General features: G+C 44.7%; 1 protein-coding gene across 1 annotated transcript in view; it reads left to right on the top strand.

Moving 5' to 3' along the window:
- The window catches only part of GRINA (glutamate ionotropic receptor NMDA type subunit associated protein 1), a 39,990-nt gene that overhangs the window by 17,486 nt on the left and 7,200 nt on the right, over positions 1 to 15,304 (top strand). The window contains exons 2-3 of the mRNA XM_088466527.1: positions 2,465 to 2,796; positions 2,979 to 3,103. Of these exons, the coding sequence (XP_088322653.1) occupies positions 2,511 to 2,796; positions 2,979 to 3,103 (411 nt within the window). The 5' untranslated portion in view covers positions 2,465 to 2,510. The remainder of the gene's footprint in view (positions 1 to 2,464; positions 2,797 to 2,978; positions 3,104 to 15,304) is intronic.

Below are 15,304 nucleotides of genomic sequence, written 5' to 3' on the forward strand. Positions count from 1 at the left end.
ACAGTACTGCAGGGAGGGTGACAGTAATACTGAGCGTGTGTAGGATAGACAGACACACAGAACAGGGCACATGGACGGGCCTGTACAGTACTGCAGGGAGGGTGACATTAATACTGAGCGTGTGTAGGATAGACAGACACACAGAACAGGGCACATGGACAGGCCTGTACAGTACTGCAGGGAGGGTGACAGTAATACTGAGCGTGTGTAGGATAGACAGACACACAGAACAGGGCACATGGACGGGCCTGTACAGTACTGCAGGGAGGGTGACATTAATACTGAGCGTGTGTAGGATAGACAGACACACAGAACAGGGCACATGGACGGGCCTGTACAGTACTGCAGGGAGGGTGACAGTAATACTGAGCGTGTGTAGGATAGACAGACACACAGAACAGGGCACATGGACGGGCCTGTACAGTACTGCAGGGAGGGTGACAGTAATACTGAGCGTGTGTAGGATAGACAGACACACAGAACAGGGCACATGGACGGGCCTGTACAGTACTGCAGGGAGGGTGACAGTAATACTGAGCGTGTGTAGGATAGACAGACACACAGAACAGGGCACATGGACGGGCCTGTACAGTACTGCAGGGAGGGTGACAGTAATACTGAGCGTGTGTAGGATAGACAGACACACAGAACAGGGCACATGGACGGGCCTGTACAGTACTGCAGGGAGGGTGACAGTAATACTGAGCGTGTGTAGGATAGACAGACACACAGAACAGGGCACATGGACGGGCCTGTACAGTACTGCAGGGAGGGTGACAGTAATACTGAGCGTGTGTAGGACAGACAGACACACAGAACAGGGCACATGGACGGGCCTGTACAGTACTGCAGGGAGGGTGACAGTAATACTGAGCGTGTGTAGAATAGACAGACACACAGAACAGGGCACATGGACAGGCCTGTACAGTACTGCAGGGAGGGTGACAGTAATACTGAGCGTGTGTAGGACAGACAGACACACAGAACAGGGCACTTGGACGGGCCTGTACAGTACTGCAGGGAGGGTGACATTAATACTGAGCATGTGTAGGACAGACAGACACACAGAACAGGGCACATGGACGGGCCTGTACAGTACTGCAGGGAGGGTGACATTAATACTGAGCGTGTGTAGGATAGACAGACACACAGAACAGGGCACATGGACGGGCCTGTACAGTACTGCAGGGAGGGTGACAGTAATACTGAGCGTGTGTAGGACAGACAGACACACAAAACAGGGCACATGGACAGGCCTGTACAGTACTGCAGGGAGGGTGACAGTAATACTGAGCATGTGTAGGATAGACAGACACACAGAACAGGGCACATGGACGGGCCTGTACAGTACTGCAGGGAGGGTGACATTAATACTGAGCGTGTGTAGGATAGACAGACACACAGAACAGGGCACATGGACGGGCCTGTACAGTACTGCAGGGAGGGTGACATTAATACTGAGCGTGTGTAGGATAGACAGACACACAGAACAGGGCACATGGACGGGCCTGTACAGTACTGCAGGGAGGGTGACAGTAATACTGAGCGTGTGTAGGACAGACAGACACACAGAACAGGGCACATGGACAGGCCTGTACAGTACTGCAGGGAGGGTGACAGTAATACTGAGCGTGTGTAGGATAGACAGACACACAGAACAGGGCACATGGACAGGCCTGTACAGTACTGCAGGGAGGGTGACAGTAATACTGAGCGTGTGTAGGATAGACAGACACACAGAACAGGGCACATGGACGGGCCTGTACAGTACTGCAGGGAGGGTGACAGTAATACTGAGCGTGTGTAGGATAGACAGACACACAGAACAGGGCACATGGACGGGCCTGTACAGTACTGCAGGGAGGGTGACAGTAATACTGAGCGTGTGTAGGATAGACAGACACACAGAACAGGGCACATGGACGGGCCTGTACAGTACTGCAGGGAGGGTGACAGTAATACTGAGCGTGTGTAGGATAGACAGACACACAGAACAGGGCACATGGACAGGCCTGTACAGTACTGCAGGGAGGGTGACAGTAATACTGAGCGTGTGTAGGATAGACAGACACACAGAACAGGGCACATGGACGGGCCTGTACAGTACTGCAGGGAGGGTGACAGTAATACTGAGCGTGTGTAGGACAGACAGACACACAGAACATGGCACATGGACGGGCCTGTACAGTACTGCAGGGAGGCTGACATTAATACTGAGCGTGTGTAGGATAGACAGACACACAGAACAGGGCACATGGACGGGCCTGTACAGTACTGCAGGGAGGGTGACATTAATACTGAGCGTGTGTAGGATAGACAGACACACAGAACAGGGCACATGGACGGGCCTGTACAGTACTGCAGGGAGGGTGACAGTAATACTGAGCGTGTGTAGGACAGACAGACACACAGATTGCAGTCTGAGAGTAAGTGTGATGATAAATGACATGATTCTGTTTTGCAGGCGCTGGTTTATTGGCGTCTAGATTTCCATCCTCTGCGCTGCGGAGATGTCACACGAGAAGAGCTTCCTGGTCACAGGGGATCCATACTCCAATGCCCCATATCCTGTAGGAGAAGGTCCTGTGCAGCCCACCGGATACGGCCCGCCACCATACCCTAACATTGCTCCATATCCCAATACTGCTCCGTACCCACCTGATGTCCCCTACCCCAACTCTGTCCCGTACCCCAACCAGCCCCCTTATCCTCCTGCCTATAGCACTGGTCCTTTCCCCGGCCAGCCATACCCACAGCCTCCGTACGGGCAGGGCGGTTACCCTTCTGAGCCAAGTGGTGAGTGTATCTTCCTGATCCTTGGGATGTAATAATGTTTATTCCATGTAGGTAATGAAGTGTATGTATGGTGACATGTCCTGTGTGCCCGGACCTGCAGTGGATAGATATAGCTGCTGTTTTCCAGTGCTTTAGATGCTGTGTCTTAGTGCCTCACACCTCATTTTCGCTTTCACTCTTAGATTTTGGCTCACCTATACACAGTACCACGTATCATGAAGAGGGACCCCCCTCATATTGTGACAACCAGGATTTTCCCACCAGCCACTGGGATGATAAAAATATCCGCAGAGCGTTTATTCGTAAGGTAAGTCTGGCAGATATGTGTGGGATCAATTTATATTGTATTGCTAATTGTAAAGCGTCACAGAATACGCTAGCACTATATACATAAATGTTATAAAGATATATGTAGGGTTTAGTGTTCTTGCCAGAACAAGAACCCATGGAAGGCTCTCCGAAAAGCCCGAAATCTGCTTACTAGTCAGCTGCATTTTGAAACTTCTATACTCCTCACCTGCAGTTTAGCAGGTCCCTCTTCCGCCATCGCATCCCCCTCTTCCGCCATCGCATCCCCCTCTTCCGCCATCGCATCCCCCTCTTCCGCCATCGCATCCCCCTCTTCCGCCATCGCATCCCCCTCTTCCGCCATCGCATCCCCTCTTCCGCCAACCTAGCCCTGCTTCCATCATCGCATTCCCCTCTTCCGCCATCGCATTCCCCTCTTCCGCCATCGCATTCCCCTCTTCCGCCATCGCATCCCCTCTTCCGCCAACCTAGCCCCGCTTCCATCATCTCATCCCCGCTTCCGCCATCGCATTCCCCTCTTCCGCCATCGCATTCCCCTCTTCCGCCGACGCAGCCCCACTTCTACCAAGGCAGCCTCTCTTCAGCCAACCTAGCCCCGCTTCCATCATCTCATCCCCTCTTCCGCTGACACAGCCCCACTTCCACCAATGCAGGAACAACAGATCTGCTGTCTGTTCCATCCTTGGTCATGGAGTATAACCTGGCTAGTCAGGATCCCAGGGAAGTGCCAAGGGCTTCCCCTAGCCGTTGGGTAATCTCTAGGTGCAGTTGTGACTAATATCTATAATGAAGCACTCTTACCCTATAACACAGAAGACATGAAGGAACGGCGGGGTAGCTGGAGGGATGGGATCTGCCAGGAGAGAGGTGGAAGGTTCTCCTATGGTTCCCTGATTGCTACTGATCACAGAGATCATTAATAAAAGGTTCCTCCTCTCTACTACATGAGCGGGAGTAAAAAAGGAAAAATAATAATGAAAATACAATTTGTTTACAATATGTATGATATAAAAGGCAGGTAAGTGGGGGAAATAAATCCCATCCTCCTTCCCAGTGACATAGGTCAGTAGCGCACAATATATATATGTCCATACCACAGCCTGACGGGGGTGACCCTCTGTGCGCAGGGTGACGGGGGTGACCCTCTGTGCGCAGGGTGACGGGGGTGACCCTCTGTGCGCAGGGTGACGGGGGTGACCCTCTGTGCGCAGGGTGACGGGGGTGACCCTCTGTGCGCAGGGTGACGGGGGTGACCCTCTGTGCGCAGGGCAGGGTGACGGGTGTGATCCTCTGTGCATAGGGCAGGGTGACGGGGGTGACCCTCTGTGCATAGGGCAGGGTGACGGGGGTGGCCCTCTGTGCATAGGGCAGGGTGACGGGGGTGACCCTCTGTGCGCAGGCTGCTGGGGGTGGACTAGCACTGCTCACATGCACTTTCCATCTTGTTATTTTTCTCTAATCATTTAACAAACAAGTTTCAGTTGCATCTTGTGAAATAACATAAATACTGCGCCCATCTAACCACCAAATGCCGCCATCATGGTGCCTGTTACACCTGCCCCCCTGCTCTTGGCATTATTACCCTCATCACAGTTGAAGTCACTAGAAACCTTGGTGTGTAGAGAAGGAGCTAAATGGGGCAATTTATGTAATTTTTATGTGTTTTTAAGAGATGGAGAAAGCTGGTATGTAATGGGCATGGGGTGGTATGTAAGGACATGTAATGGGCATGGGATGGCATGTAAGGACATGTAATGGGCATGAGATGGCATGTAAGGACATGGGATGGCATGTAAGGACATGTAATGGGCATGGGATGGCATGTAAGGACATGTAATGGGCATGGGATGGTATGTAAGGGCATGGGATGGCATGTAAAGACGTAATGGGCATGGGATGGCATGTAAGGACATGTAATGGGCATGGGATGGCATGTAAGGGCATGGGATGGCATGTAAGGACATGTAATGGGCATGGGATGGCATGTAAGGACATGTAATTTGCATGGGATGGCATGTAAGGACATGTAATGGGCATGGGATGGTATGTAAGGACATGGCATGGGATGGCAAGTAAGGACAAGTCATGGGCATGGGATGGCATTTAAGGACATGTAATGGACATGGGATGGTATGTAAGGACATGTAATGGGCATGGGATGGCATGTAAGGGCATGGGATGGCATGTAAAGACATGTAATGGGCATGGGATGGCATGTAAGGACATGTAATGGGCATGGGATGGCATGTAAGGACAAGGCATGGGATGGCATGTAAGGACAAGGCATGGGATGGCATGTAAGGACAAGGCATGGGATAGCATGTAAGGACAAGGCATGGGATGGCATGTAAGGACAAGGCATGGGATAGCATGTAAGGACAAGGCATGGGATGGCATGTAAGGACAAGGCATGGGATGGCATGTAAGGGCATGGGATGGTATGTAAGGACATGTGATGGGCATGGGATGGCATGTAAGGACATGGCATGGGATGGCATGTAAGGACATGTAATGGGCATGTTAGCCCTTTGTTCTTCCCCCAATTGCCCCTCACCTCTCCACCCCAGTTATTATATCTCACATCTTCCTCCAAAGGTTTCTCTTGCTCTGCCCCCTCCTCTGTAAATCATGCCAGTGTAGACCATGCCAGTGTAGACCATGCCAGTCTCGCCAGCTCCAAATGTGCACTAAAAACACAAATTTTCATTCAAGCGAAACAGCCCTTATCCTAAATCTCCACTTACCAGCTCTTCTTCCCCGTTCACCCTCCCAACTATTCACCCCTGCCATTAGTATGTGCCTTCCCACGGGCAGGACCCTCCTTCCTGATTTTCTACATCCTTTCTGTATGTTCTCCGTTGCATAGGGTACATGAGAGCTGAGCTGACACCCCTCCCTCAGGCTTAGCAGCACCTGCACTATAACATACAGGCAGTTTCCATAACCTCACTACTCTGATTTATTGCGATGTCAACTCACACTTTGCTGTACATAGGATATATAAAATGTCACTCTTCTATGTACAGCAAAGTGTCCACAGCCCTGTACATAGAAGTGACATCTTATATATCCTATGTACAGCAAAGTGTCCGCAGCCCTGTACATAGAAGTGACATCTTATATATCCTATGTACAGCAAAGTGTCCACAGCCCTGTACATAGAAGTGACCTTTATATATCCTATGTACAGCAAAGTGTCCACAGCCCTGTACATAGAAGTGACATCTTATATATCCTATGTACAGCAAAGTGTCCACAGCCCTGTACATAGAAGTGACATCTTATATATCCTATGTACAGCAAAGTGTCCACAGCCCTGTACATAGAAGTGACCTTTATATATCCTATGTACAGCAAAGTGTCCACAGCCCTGTACATAGAAGTGACCTTTATATATCCTATGTACAGCAAAGTGTCCACAGCCCTGTACATAGAAGTGACATTTTATATATCCTATGTACAGCAAAGTGTCCACAGCCCTGTACATAGAAGTGACATCTTATATATCCTATGTACAGCAAAGTGTCCACAGCCCTGTACATAGAAGTGACATTTTATATATCCTATGTACAGCAAAGTGTCCACAGCCCTGTACATAGAAGTGACATTTATATATCCTATGTACAGCAAAGTGTCCACAGCCCTGTACATAGAAGTGACATCTTATATATCCTATGTACAGCAAAGTGTCCACAGCCCTGTACATAGAAGTGACCTTTATATATCCTATGTACAGCAAAGTGTCCACAGCCCTGTACATAGAAGTGACATTTTATATATCATATGTACAGCAAAGTGTCCACAGCCCTGTACATAGAAGTGACATCTTATATATCCTATGTACAGCAAAGTGTCCGCAGGCCCTGTACATAGAAGTGACATCTTATATATCCTATGTACAGCAAAAGTGTCCACAGCCCTGTACATAGAAGTGACCTTTATATATCCTATGTACAGCAAAGTGTCCACAGCCCTGTACATAGAAGTGACATTTTATATATCATATGTACAGCAAAGTGTCCACAGCCCTGTACATAGAAGTGACATCTTATATATCCTATGTACAGCAAAGTGTCCGCAGCCCTGTACATAGAAGTGACATCTTATATATCCTATGTACAGCAAAGTGTCCACAGCCCTGTACATAGAAGTGACCTTTATATATCCTATGTACAGCAAAGTGTCCACAGCCCTGTACATAGAAGTGACCTTTATATATCCTATGTACAGCAAAGTGTCCACAGCCCTGTACATAGAAGTGACATTTTATATATCCTATGTACAGCAAAGTGTCCACAGCCCTGTACATAGAAGTGACATCTTATATATCCTATGTACAGCAAAGTGTCCGCAGCCCTGTACATAGAAGTGACATTTTATATATCCTATGTACAGCAAAGTGTCCGCAGCCCTGTACATAGAAGTGACATCTTATATATCCTATGTACAGCAAAGTGTCCACAGCCCTGTACATAGAAGTGACATCTTATATATCCTATGTACAGCAAAGTGTCCGCAGCCCTGTACATAGAAGTGACATCTTATATATCCTATGTACAGCAAAGTGTCCACAGCCCTGTACATAGAAGTGACATCTTATATATCCTATGTACAGCAAAGTGTCCACAGCCCTGTACATAGAAGTGACCTTTATATATCCTATGTACAGCAAAGTGTCCACAGCCCTGTACATAGAAGTGACATTTTATATATCCTATGTACAGCAAAGTGTCCACAGCCCTGTACATAGAAGTGACATCTTATATATCCTATGTACAGCAAAGTGTCCACAGCCCTGTACATAGAAGAGTGACATCTTATATATCCTATGTACAGCAAAGTGTCCACAGCCCTGTACATAGAAGTGACATCTTATATATCCTATGTACAGCAAAAGTGTCCACAGCCCTGTACATAGAAGTGACCTTTATATATCCTATGTACAGCAAAGTGTCCACAGCCCTGTACATAGAAGTGACATCTTATATATCCTATGTACAGCAAAGTGTCCACAGCCCTGTACATAGAAGTGACATCTTATATATCCTATGTACAGCAAAGTGTCCACAGCCCTGTACATAGAAGTGACCTTTTATATATCCTATGTACAGCAAAGTGTCCACAGCCCTGTACATAGAAGTGACATCTTATATATCCTATGTACAGCAAAGTGTCCACAGCCCTGTACATAGAAGTGACATCTTATATATCCTATGTACAGCAAAGTGTCCACAGCCCTGTACATAGAAGTGACCTTTATATATCCTATGTACAGCAAAGTGTCCACAGCCCTGTACATAGAAGTGACATTTTATATATCCTATGTACAGCAAAGTGTCCACAGCCCTGTACATAGAAGAGTGACCTTTATATATCCTATGTACAGCAAAGTGTCCACAGCCCTGTACATAGAAGTGACATCTTATATATCCTATGTACAGCAAAGTGTCCACAGCCCTGTACATAGAAGTGACCTTTATATATCCTATGTACAGCAAAGTGTCCACAGCCCTGTACATAGAAGTGACATTTTATATATCATATGTACAGCAAAGTGTCCACAGCCCTGTACATAGAAGTGACATCTTATATATCCTATGTACAGCAAAGTGTCCACAGCCCTGTACATAGAAGTGACATCTTATATATCCTATGTACAGCAAAGTGTCCACAGCCCTGTACATAGAAGTGACATTTTATATATCCTATGTACAGCAAAGTGTCCACAGCCCTGTACATAGAGAGTGACCTTTATATATCCTATGTACAGCAAAGTGTCCACAGCCCTGTACATAGAAGTGACCTTTATATATCCTATGTACAGCAAAGTGTCCACAGCCCTGTACATAGAAGAGTGACATCTTATATATCCTATGTACAGCAAAGTGTCCACAGCCCTGTACATAGAAGAGTGACCTTTATATATCCTATGTACAGCAAAGTGTCCACAGCCCTGTACATAGAAGAGTGACATCTTATATATCCTATGTACAGCAAAGTGTCCACAGCCCTGTACATAGAAGTGACATTTTATATATCCTATGTACAGCAAAGTGTCCACAGCCCTGTACATAGAAGTGACATTTTATATATCCTATGTACAGCAAAGTGTCCACAGCCCTGTACATAGAAGTGACATTTTATATATCCTATGTACAGCAAAGTGTCCACAGCCCTGTACATAGAAGTGACATCTTATATATCCTATGTACAGCAAAGTGTCCGCAGCCCTGTACATAGAAGTGACATCTTATATATCCTATGTACAGCAAGTGTCCACAGCCCTGTACATAGAAGTGACATCTTATATATCCTATGTACAGCAAAGTGTCCACAGCCCTGTACATAGAAGTGACCTTTATATATCCTATGTACAGCAAAGTGTCCACAGCCCTGTACATAGAAGTGACCTTTATATATCCTATGTACAGCAAAGTGTCCACAGCCCTGTACATAGAAGTGACCTTTATATATCCTATGTACAGCAAAGTGTCCCCAGCCCTGTACATAGAAGTGACATCTTATATATCCTATGTACAGCAAAGTGTCCACAGCCCTGTACATAGAAGTGACATTTTATATATCCTATGTACAGCAAAGTGTCCACAGCCCTGTACATAGAAGTGACCTTTATATATCCTATGTACAGCAAAGTGTCCACAGCCCTGTACATAGAAGAGTGACCTTTATATATCCTATGTACAGCAAAGTGTCCACAGCCCTGTACATAGAAGTGACATCTTATATATCCTATGTACAGCAAAGTGTCCACAGCCCTGTACATAGAAGTGACATTTTATATATCCTATGTACAGCAAAGTGTCCACAGCCCTGTACATAGAAGTGACATTTTATATATCCTATGTACAGCAAAGTGTCCACAGCCCTGTACATAGAAGTGACATCTTATATATCCTATGTACAGCAAAGTGTCCGCAGCCCTGTACATAGAAGTGACATCTTATATATCCTATGTACAGCAAAGTGTCCACAGCCCTGTACATAGAAGTGACATCTTATATATCCTATGTACAGCAAAGTGTCCACAGCCCTGTACATAGAAGTGACATCTTATATATCCTATGTACAGCAAAGTGTCCACAGCCCTGTACATAGAAGTGACATCTTATATATCCTATGTACAGCAAAGTGTCCACAGCCCTGTACATAGAAGTGACATCTTATATATCCTATGTACAGCAAAGTGTCCACAGCCCTGTACATAGAAGAGTGACATCTTATATATCCTATGTACAGCAAAGTGTCCACAGCCCTGTACATAGAAGTGACCTTTATATATCCTATGTACAGCAAAGTGTCCGCAGCCCTGTACATAGAAGAGTGACATCTTATATATCCTATGTACAGCAAAGTGTCCGCAGCCCTGTACATAGAAGAGTGACATTTATATATCCTATGTACAGCAAAGTGTCCCCAGCCCTGTACATAGAAGTGACATTTTATATATCCTATGTACAGCAAAGTGTCCACAGCCCTGTACATAGAAGTGACATCTTTATTATCCTATGTACAGCAAAGTGTCCACAGCCCTGTACATAGAAGTGACATTTATATATCCTATGTACAGCAAAGTGTCCACAGCCCTGTACATAGAAGTGACATCTTATATATCCTATGTACAGCAAAGTGTCACAGCCCTGTACATAGAAGTGACATCTTATATATCCTATGTACAGCAAAGTGTCCACAGCCCTGTACATAGAAGTGACATTTTATATATCCTATGTACAGCAAAGTGTCCACAGCCCTGTACATAGAAGTGACATTTTATATATCCTATGTACAGCAAAGTGTCCACAGCCCTGTACATAGAAGTGACCTTTATATATCCTATGTACAGCAAAGTGTCCACAGCCCTGTACATAGAAGAGTGACCTTTATATATCCTATGTACAGCAAAGTGTCCACAGCCCTGTACATAGAAGTGACATCTTATATATCCTATGTACAGCAAAGTGTCCACAGCCCTGTACATAGAAGAGTGACATTTATAATCCTATGTACAGCAAAGTGTCCACAGCCCTGTACATAGAAGTGACATCTTATATATCCTATGTACAGCAAAGTGTCCACAGCCCTGTACATAGAAGTGACCTTTATATATCCTATGTACAGCAAAGTGTCCACAGCCCTGTACATAGAAGTGACATCTTATATATCCTATGTACAGCAAAGTGTCCACAGCCCTGTACATAGAAGTGACATCTTATATATCCTATGTACAGCAAAGTGTCCACAGCCCTGTACATAGAAGTGACATTTTATATATCCTATGTACAGCAAAGTGTCCACAGCCCTGTACATAGAAGTGACATCTTATATATCCTATGTACAGCAAAGTGTCCGCAGCCCTGTACATAGAAGAGTGACCTTTATATATCCTATGTACAGCAAAGTGTCCACAGCCCTGTACATAGAAGTGACCTTTATATATCCTATGTACAGCAAAGTGTCCACAGCCCTGTACATAGAAGTGACCTTTATATATCCTATGTACAGCAAAGTGTCCACAGCCCTGTACATAGAAGTGACATCTTATATATCCTATGTACAGCAAAGTGTCCACAGCCCTGTACATAGAAGTGACATCTTATATATCCTATGTACAGCAAAGTGTCCACAGCCCTGTACATAGAAGTGACATCTTATATATCCTATGTACAGCAAAGTGTCCGCAGCCCTGTACATAGAAGTGACCTTTATATATCCTATGTACAGCAAAGTGTCCGCAGCCCTGTACATAGAAGTGACCTTTATATATCCTATGTACAGCAAAGTGTCCACAGCCCTGTACATAGAAGTGACATCTTATATATCCTATGTACAGCAAAGTGTCCGCAGCCCTGTACATAGAAGTGACATCTTATATATCCTATGTACAGCAAAGTGTCCACAGCCCTGTACATAGAAGTGACATCTTATATATCCTATGTACAGCAAAGTGTCCACAGCCCTGTACATAGAAGTGACCTTTATATATCCTATGTACAGCAAAGTGTCCGCAGCCCTGTACATAGAAGAGTGACATCTTATATATCCTATGTACAGCAAAGTGTCCACAGCCCTGTACATAGAAGTGACATCTTATATATCCTATGTACAGCAAAGTGTCCACAGCCCTGTACATAGAAGTGACATCTTATATATCCTATGTACAGCAAAGTGTCCACAGCCCTGTACATAGAAGAGTGACATCTTATATATCCTATGTACAGCAAAGTGTCCGCAGCCCTGTACATAGAAGAGTGACATCTTATATATCCTATGTACAGCAAAGTGTCCCCAGCCCTGTACATAGAAGTGACCTTTATATATCCTATGTACAGCAAAGTGTCCGCAGCCCTGTACATAGAAGAGTGACATCTTTATATATCCTATGTACAGCAAAGTGTCCCCAGCCCTGTACATAGAAGTGACATCTTATATATCCTATGTACAGCAAAGTGTCCACAGCCCTGTACATAGAAGTGACATTTTATATATCCTATGTACAGCAAAGTGTCCACAGCCCTGTACATAGAAGTGACATCTTATATATCCTATGTACAGCAAAGTGTCCACAGCCCTGTACATAGAAGTGACATTTTATATATCCTATGTACAGCAAAGTGTCCACAGCCCTGTACATAGAAGTGACATCTTATATATCCTATGTACAGCAAAGTGTCCCACAGCCCTGTACATAGAAGAGTGACCTTTATATATCCTATGTACAGCAAAGTGTCCACAGCCCTGTACATAGAAGTGACATCTTATATATCCTATGTACAGCAAAGTGTCCACAGCCCTGTACATAGAAGTGACCTTCTTATATATCCTATGTACAGCAAAGTGTCCACAGCCCTGTACATAGAAGAGTGACATTTTATATATCCTATGTACAGCAAAGTGTCCACAGCCCTGTACATAGAAGTGACTTTATATATCCTATGTACAGCAAAGTGTCCACAGCCCTGTACATAGAAGTGACATCTTATATATCCTATGTACAGCAAAGTGTCCACAGCCCTGTACATAGAAGTGACATCTTATATATCCTATGTACAGCAAAGTGTCCACAGCCCTGTACATAGAAGTGACATCTTATATATCCTATGTACAGCAAAGTGTCCACAGCCCTGTACATAGAAGTGACATTTATATATCCTATGTACAGCAAAGTGTCCACAGCCCTGTACATAGAAGTGACATCTTATATATCCTATGTACAGCAAAGTGTCCACAGCCCTGTACATAGAAGTGACATCTTATATATCCTATGTACAGCAAAGTGTCCACAGCCCTGTACATAGAAGTGACCTTTATATATCCTATGTACAGCAAAGTGTCCACAGCCCTGTACATAGAAGTGACATCTTATATATCCTATGTACAGCAAAGTGTCCACAGCCCTGTACATAGAAGTGACATCTATATATCCTATGTACAGCAAAGTGTCCACAGCCCTGTACATAGAAGTGACATCTTATATATCCTATGTACAGCAAAGTGTCCACAGCCCTGTACATAGAAGTGACCTTTATATATCCTATGTACAGCAAAGTGTCCACAGCCCTGTACATAGAAGTGACATCTTATATATCCTATGTACAGCAAAGTGTCCACAGCCCTGTACATAGAAGTGACATCTTATATATCCTATGTACAGCAAAGTGTCCACAGCCCTGTACATAGAAGTGACATCTTATATATCCTATGTACAGCAAAGTGTCCACAGCCCTGTACATAGAAGTGACATTTTATATATCCTATGTACAGCAAAGTGTCCACAGCCCTGTACATAGAAGTGACATCTTATATATCCTATGTACAGCAAAGTGTCCACAGCCCTGTACATAGAGAGTGACATCTTATATATCCTATGTACAGCAAAGTGTCCACAGCCCTGTACATAGAAGTGACCTCTTATATATCCTATGTACAGCAAAGTGTCCACAGCCCTGTACATAGAAGTGACATTTTATATATCCTATGTACAGCAAAGTGTCCACAGCCCTGTACATAGAAGTGACATTTATATATCCTATGTACAGCAAAGTGTCCACAGCCCTGTACATAGAAGTGACATCTTATATATCCTATGTACAGCAAAGTGTCCACAGCCCTGTACATAGAAGAGTGACATCTTATATATCCTATGTACAGCAAAGTGTCCACAGCCCTGTACATAGAAGTGACCTTTATATATCCTATGTACAGCAAAGTGTCCACAGCCCTGTACATAGAAGTGACATTTATATATCCTATGTACAGCAAAGTGTCCACAGCCCTGTACATAGAAGTGACATCTTATATATCCTATGTACAGCAAAGTGTCCACAGCCCTGTACATAGAAGTGACATCTTATATATCCTATGTACAGCAAAGTGTCCACAGCCCTGTACATAGAAGTGACCTTTTATATATCCTATGTACAGCAAAGTGTCCACAGCCCTGTACATAGAAGTGACATTTTATATATCCTATGTACAGCAAAGTGTCCGCAGCCCTGTACATAGAAGAGTGACCTTTATATATCCTATGTACAGCAAAGTGTCCACAGCCCTGTACATAGAAGTGACATCTTATATATCCTATGTACAGCAAAGTGTCCACAGCCCTGTACATAGAAGTGACCTTTATATATCCTATGTACAGCAAAGTGTCCACAGCCCTGTACATAGAAGTGACCTTTTATATATCCTATGTACAGCAAAGTGTCCACAGCCCTGTACATAGAAGTGACATCTTATATATCCTATGTACAGCAAAGTGTCCACAGCCCTGTACATAGAAGTGACATCTTATATATCCTATGTACAGCAAAGTGTCCACAGCCCTGTACATAGAAGTGACATTTTATATATCCTATGTACAGCAAAGTGTCCACAGCCCTGTACATAGAAGTGACATCTTATATATCCTATGTACAGCAAAGTGTCCACAGCCCTGTACATAGAAGTGACATTTTATATATCCTATGTACAGCAAAGTGTCCACAGCCCTGTACATAGAAGAGTGACCTTTATATATCCTATGTACAGCAAAGTGTCCACAGCCCTGTACATAGAAGTGACCTTTATATATCCTATGTACAGCAAAGTGTCCACAGCCCTGTACATAGAAGTGACATTTTATATATCCTATGTACAGCAAAGTGTCCACAGCCCTGTACATAGAAGTGACATCTTATATATC

Source organism: Taudactylus pleione, unplaced genomic scaffold (genome assembly GCF_031769625.1).
Source record: "Taudactylus pleione unplaced genomic scaffold, aTauple2 ptg003429l, whole genome shotgun sequence".
Taxonomy (NCBI): Eukaryota; Metazoa; Chordata; class Amphibia; order Anura; family Myobatrachidae; genus Taudactylus; species Taudactylus pleione.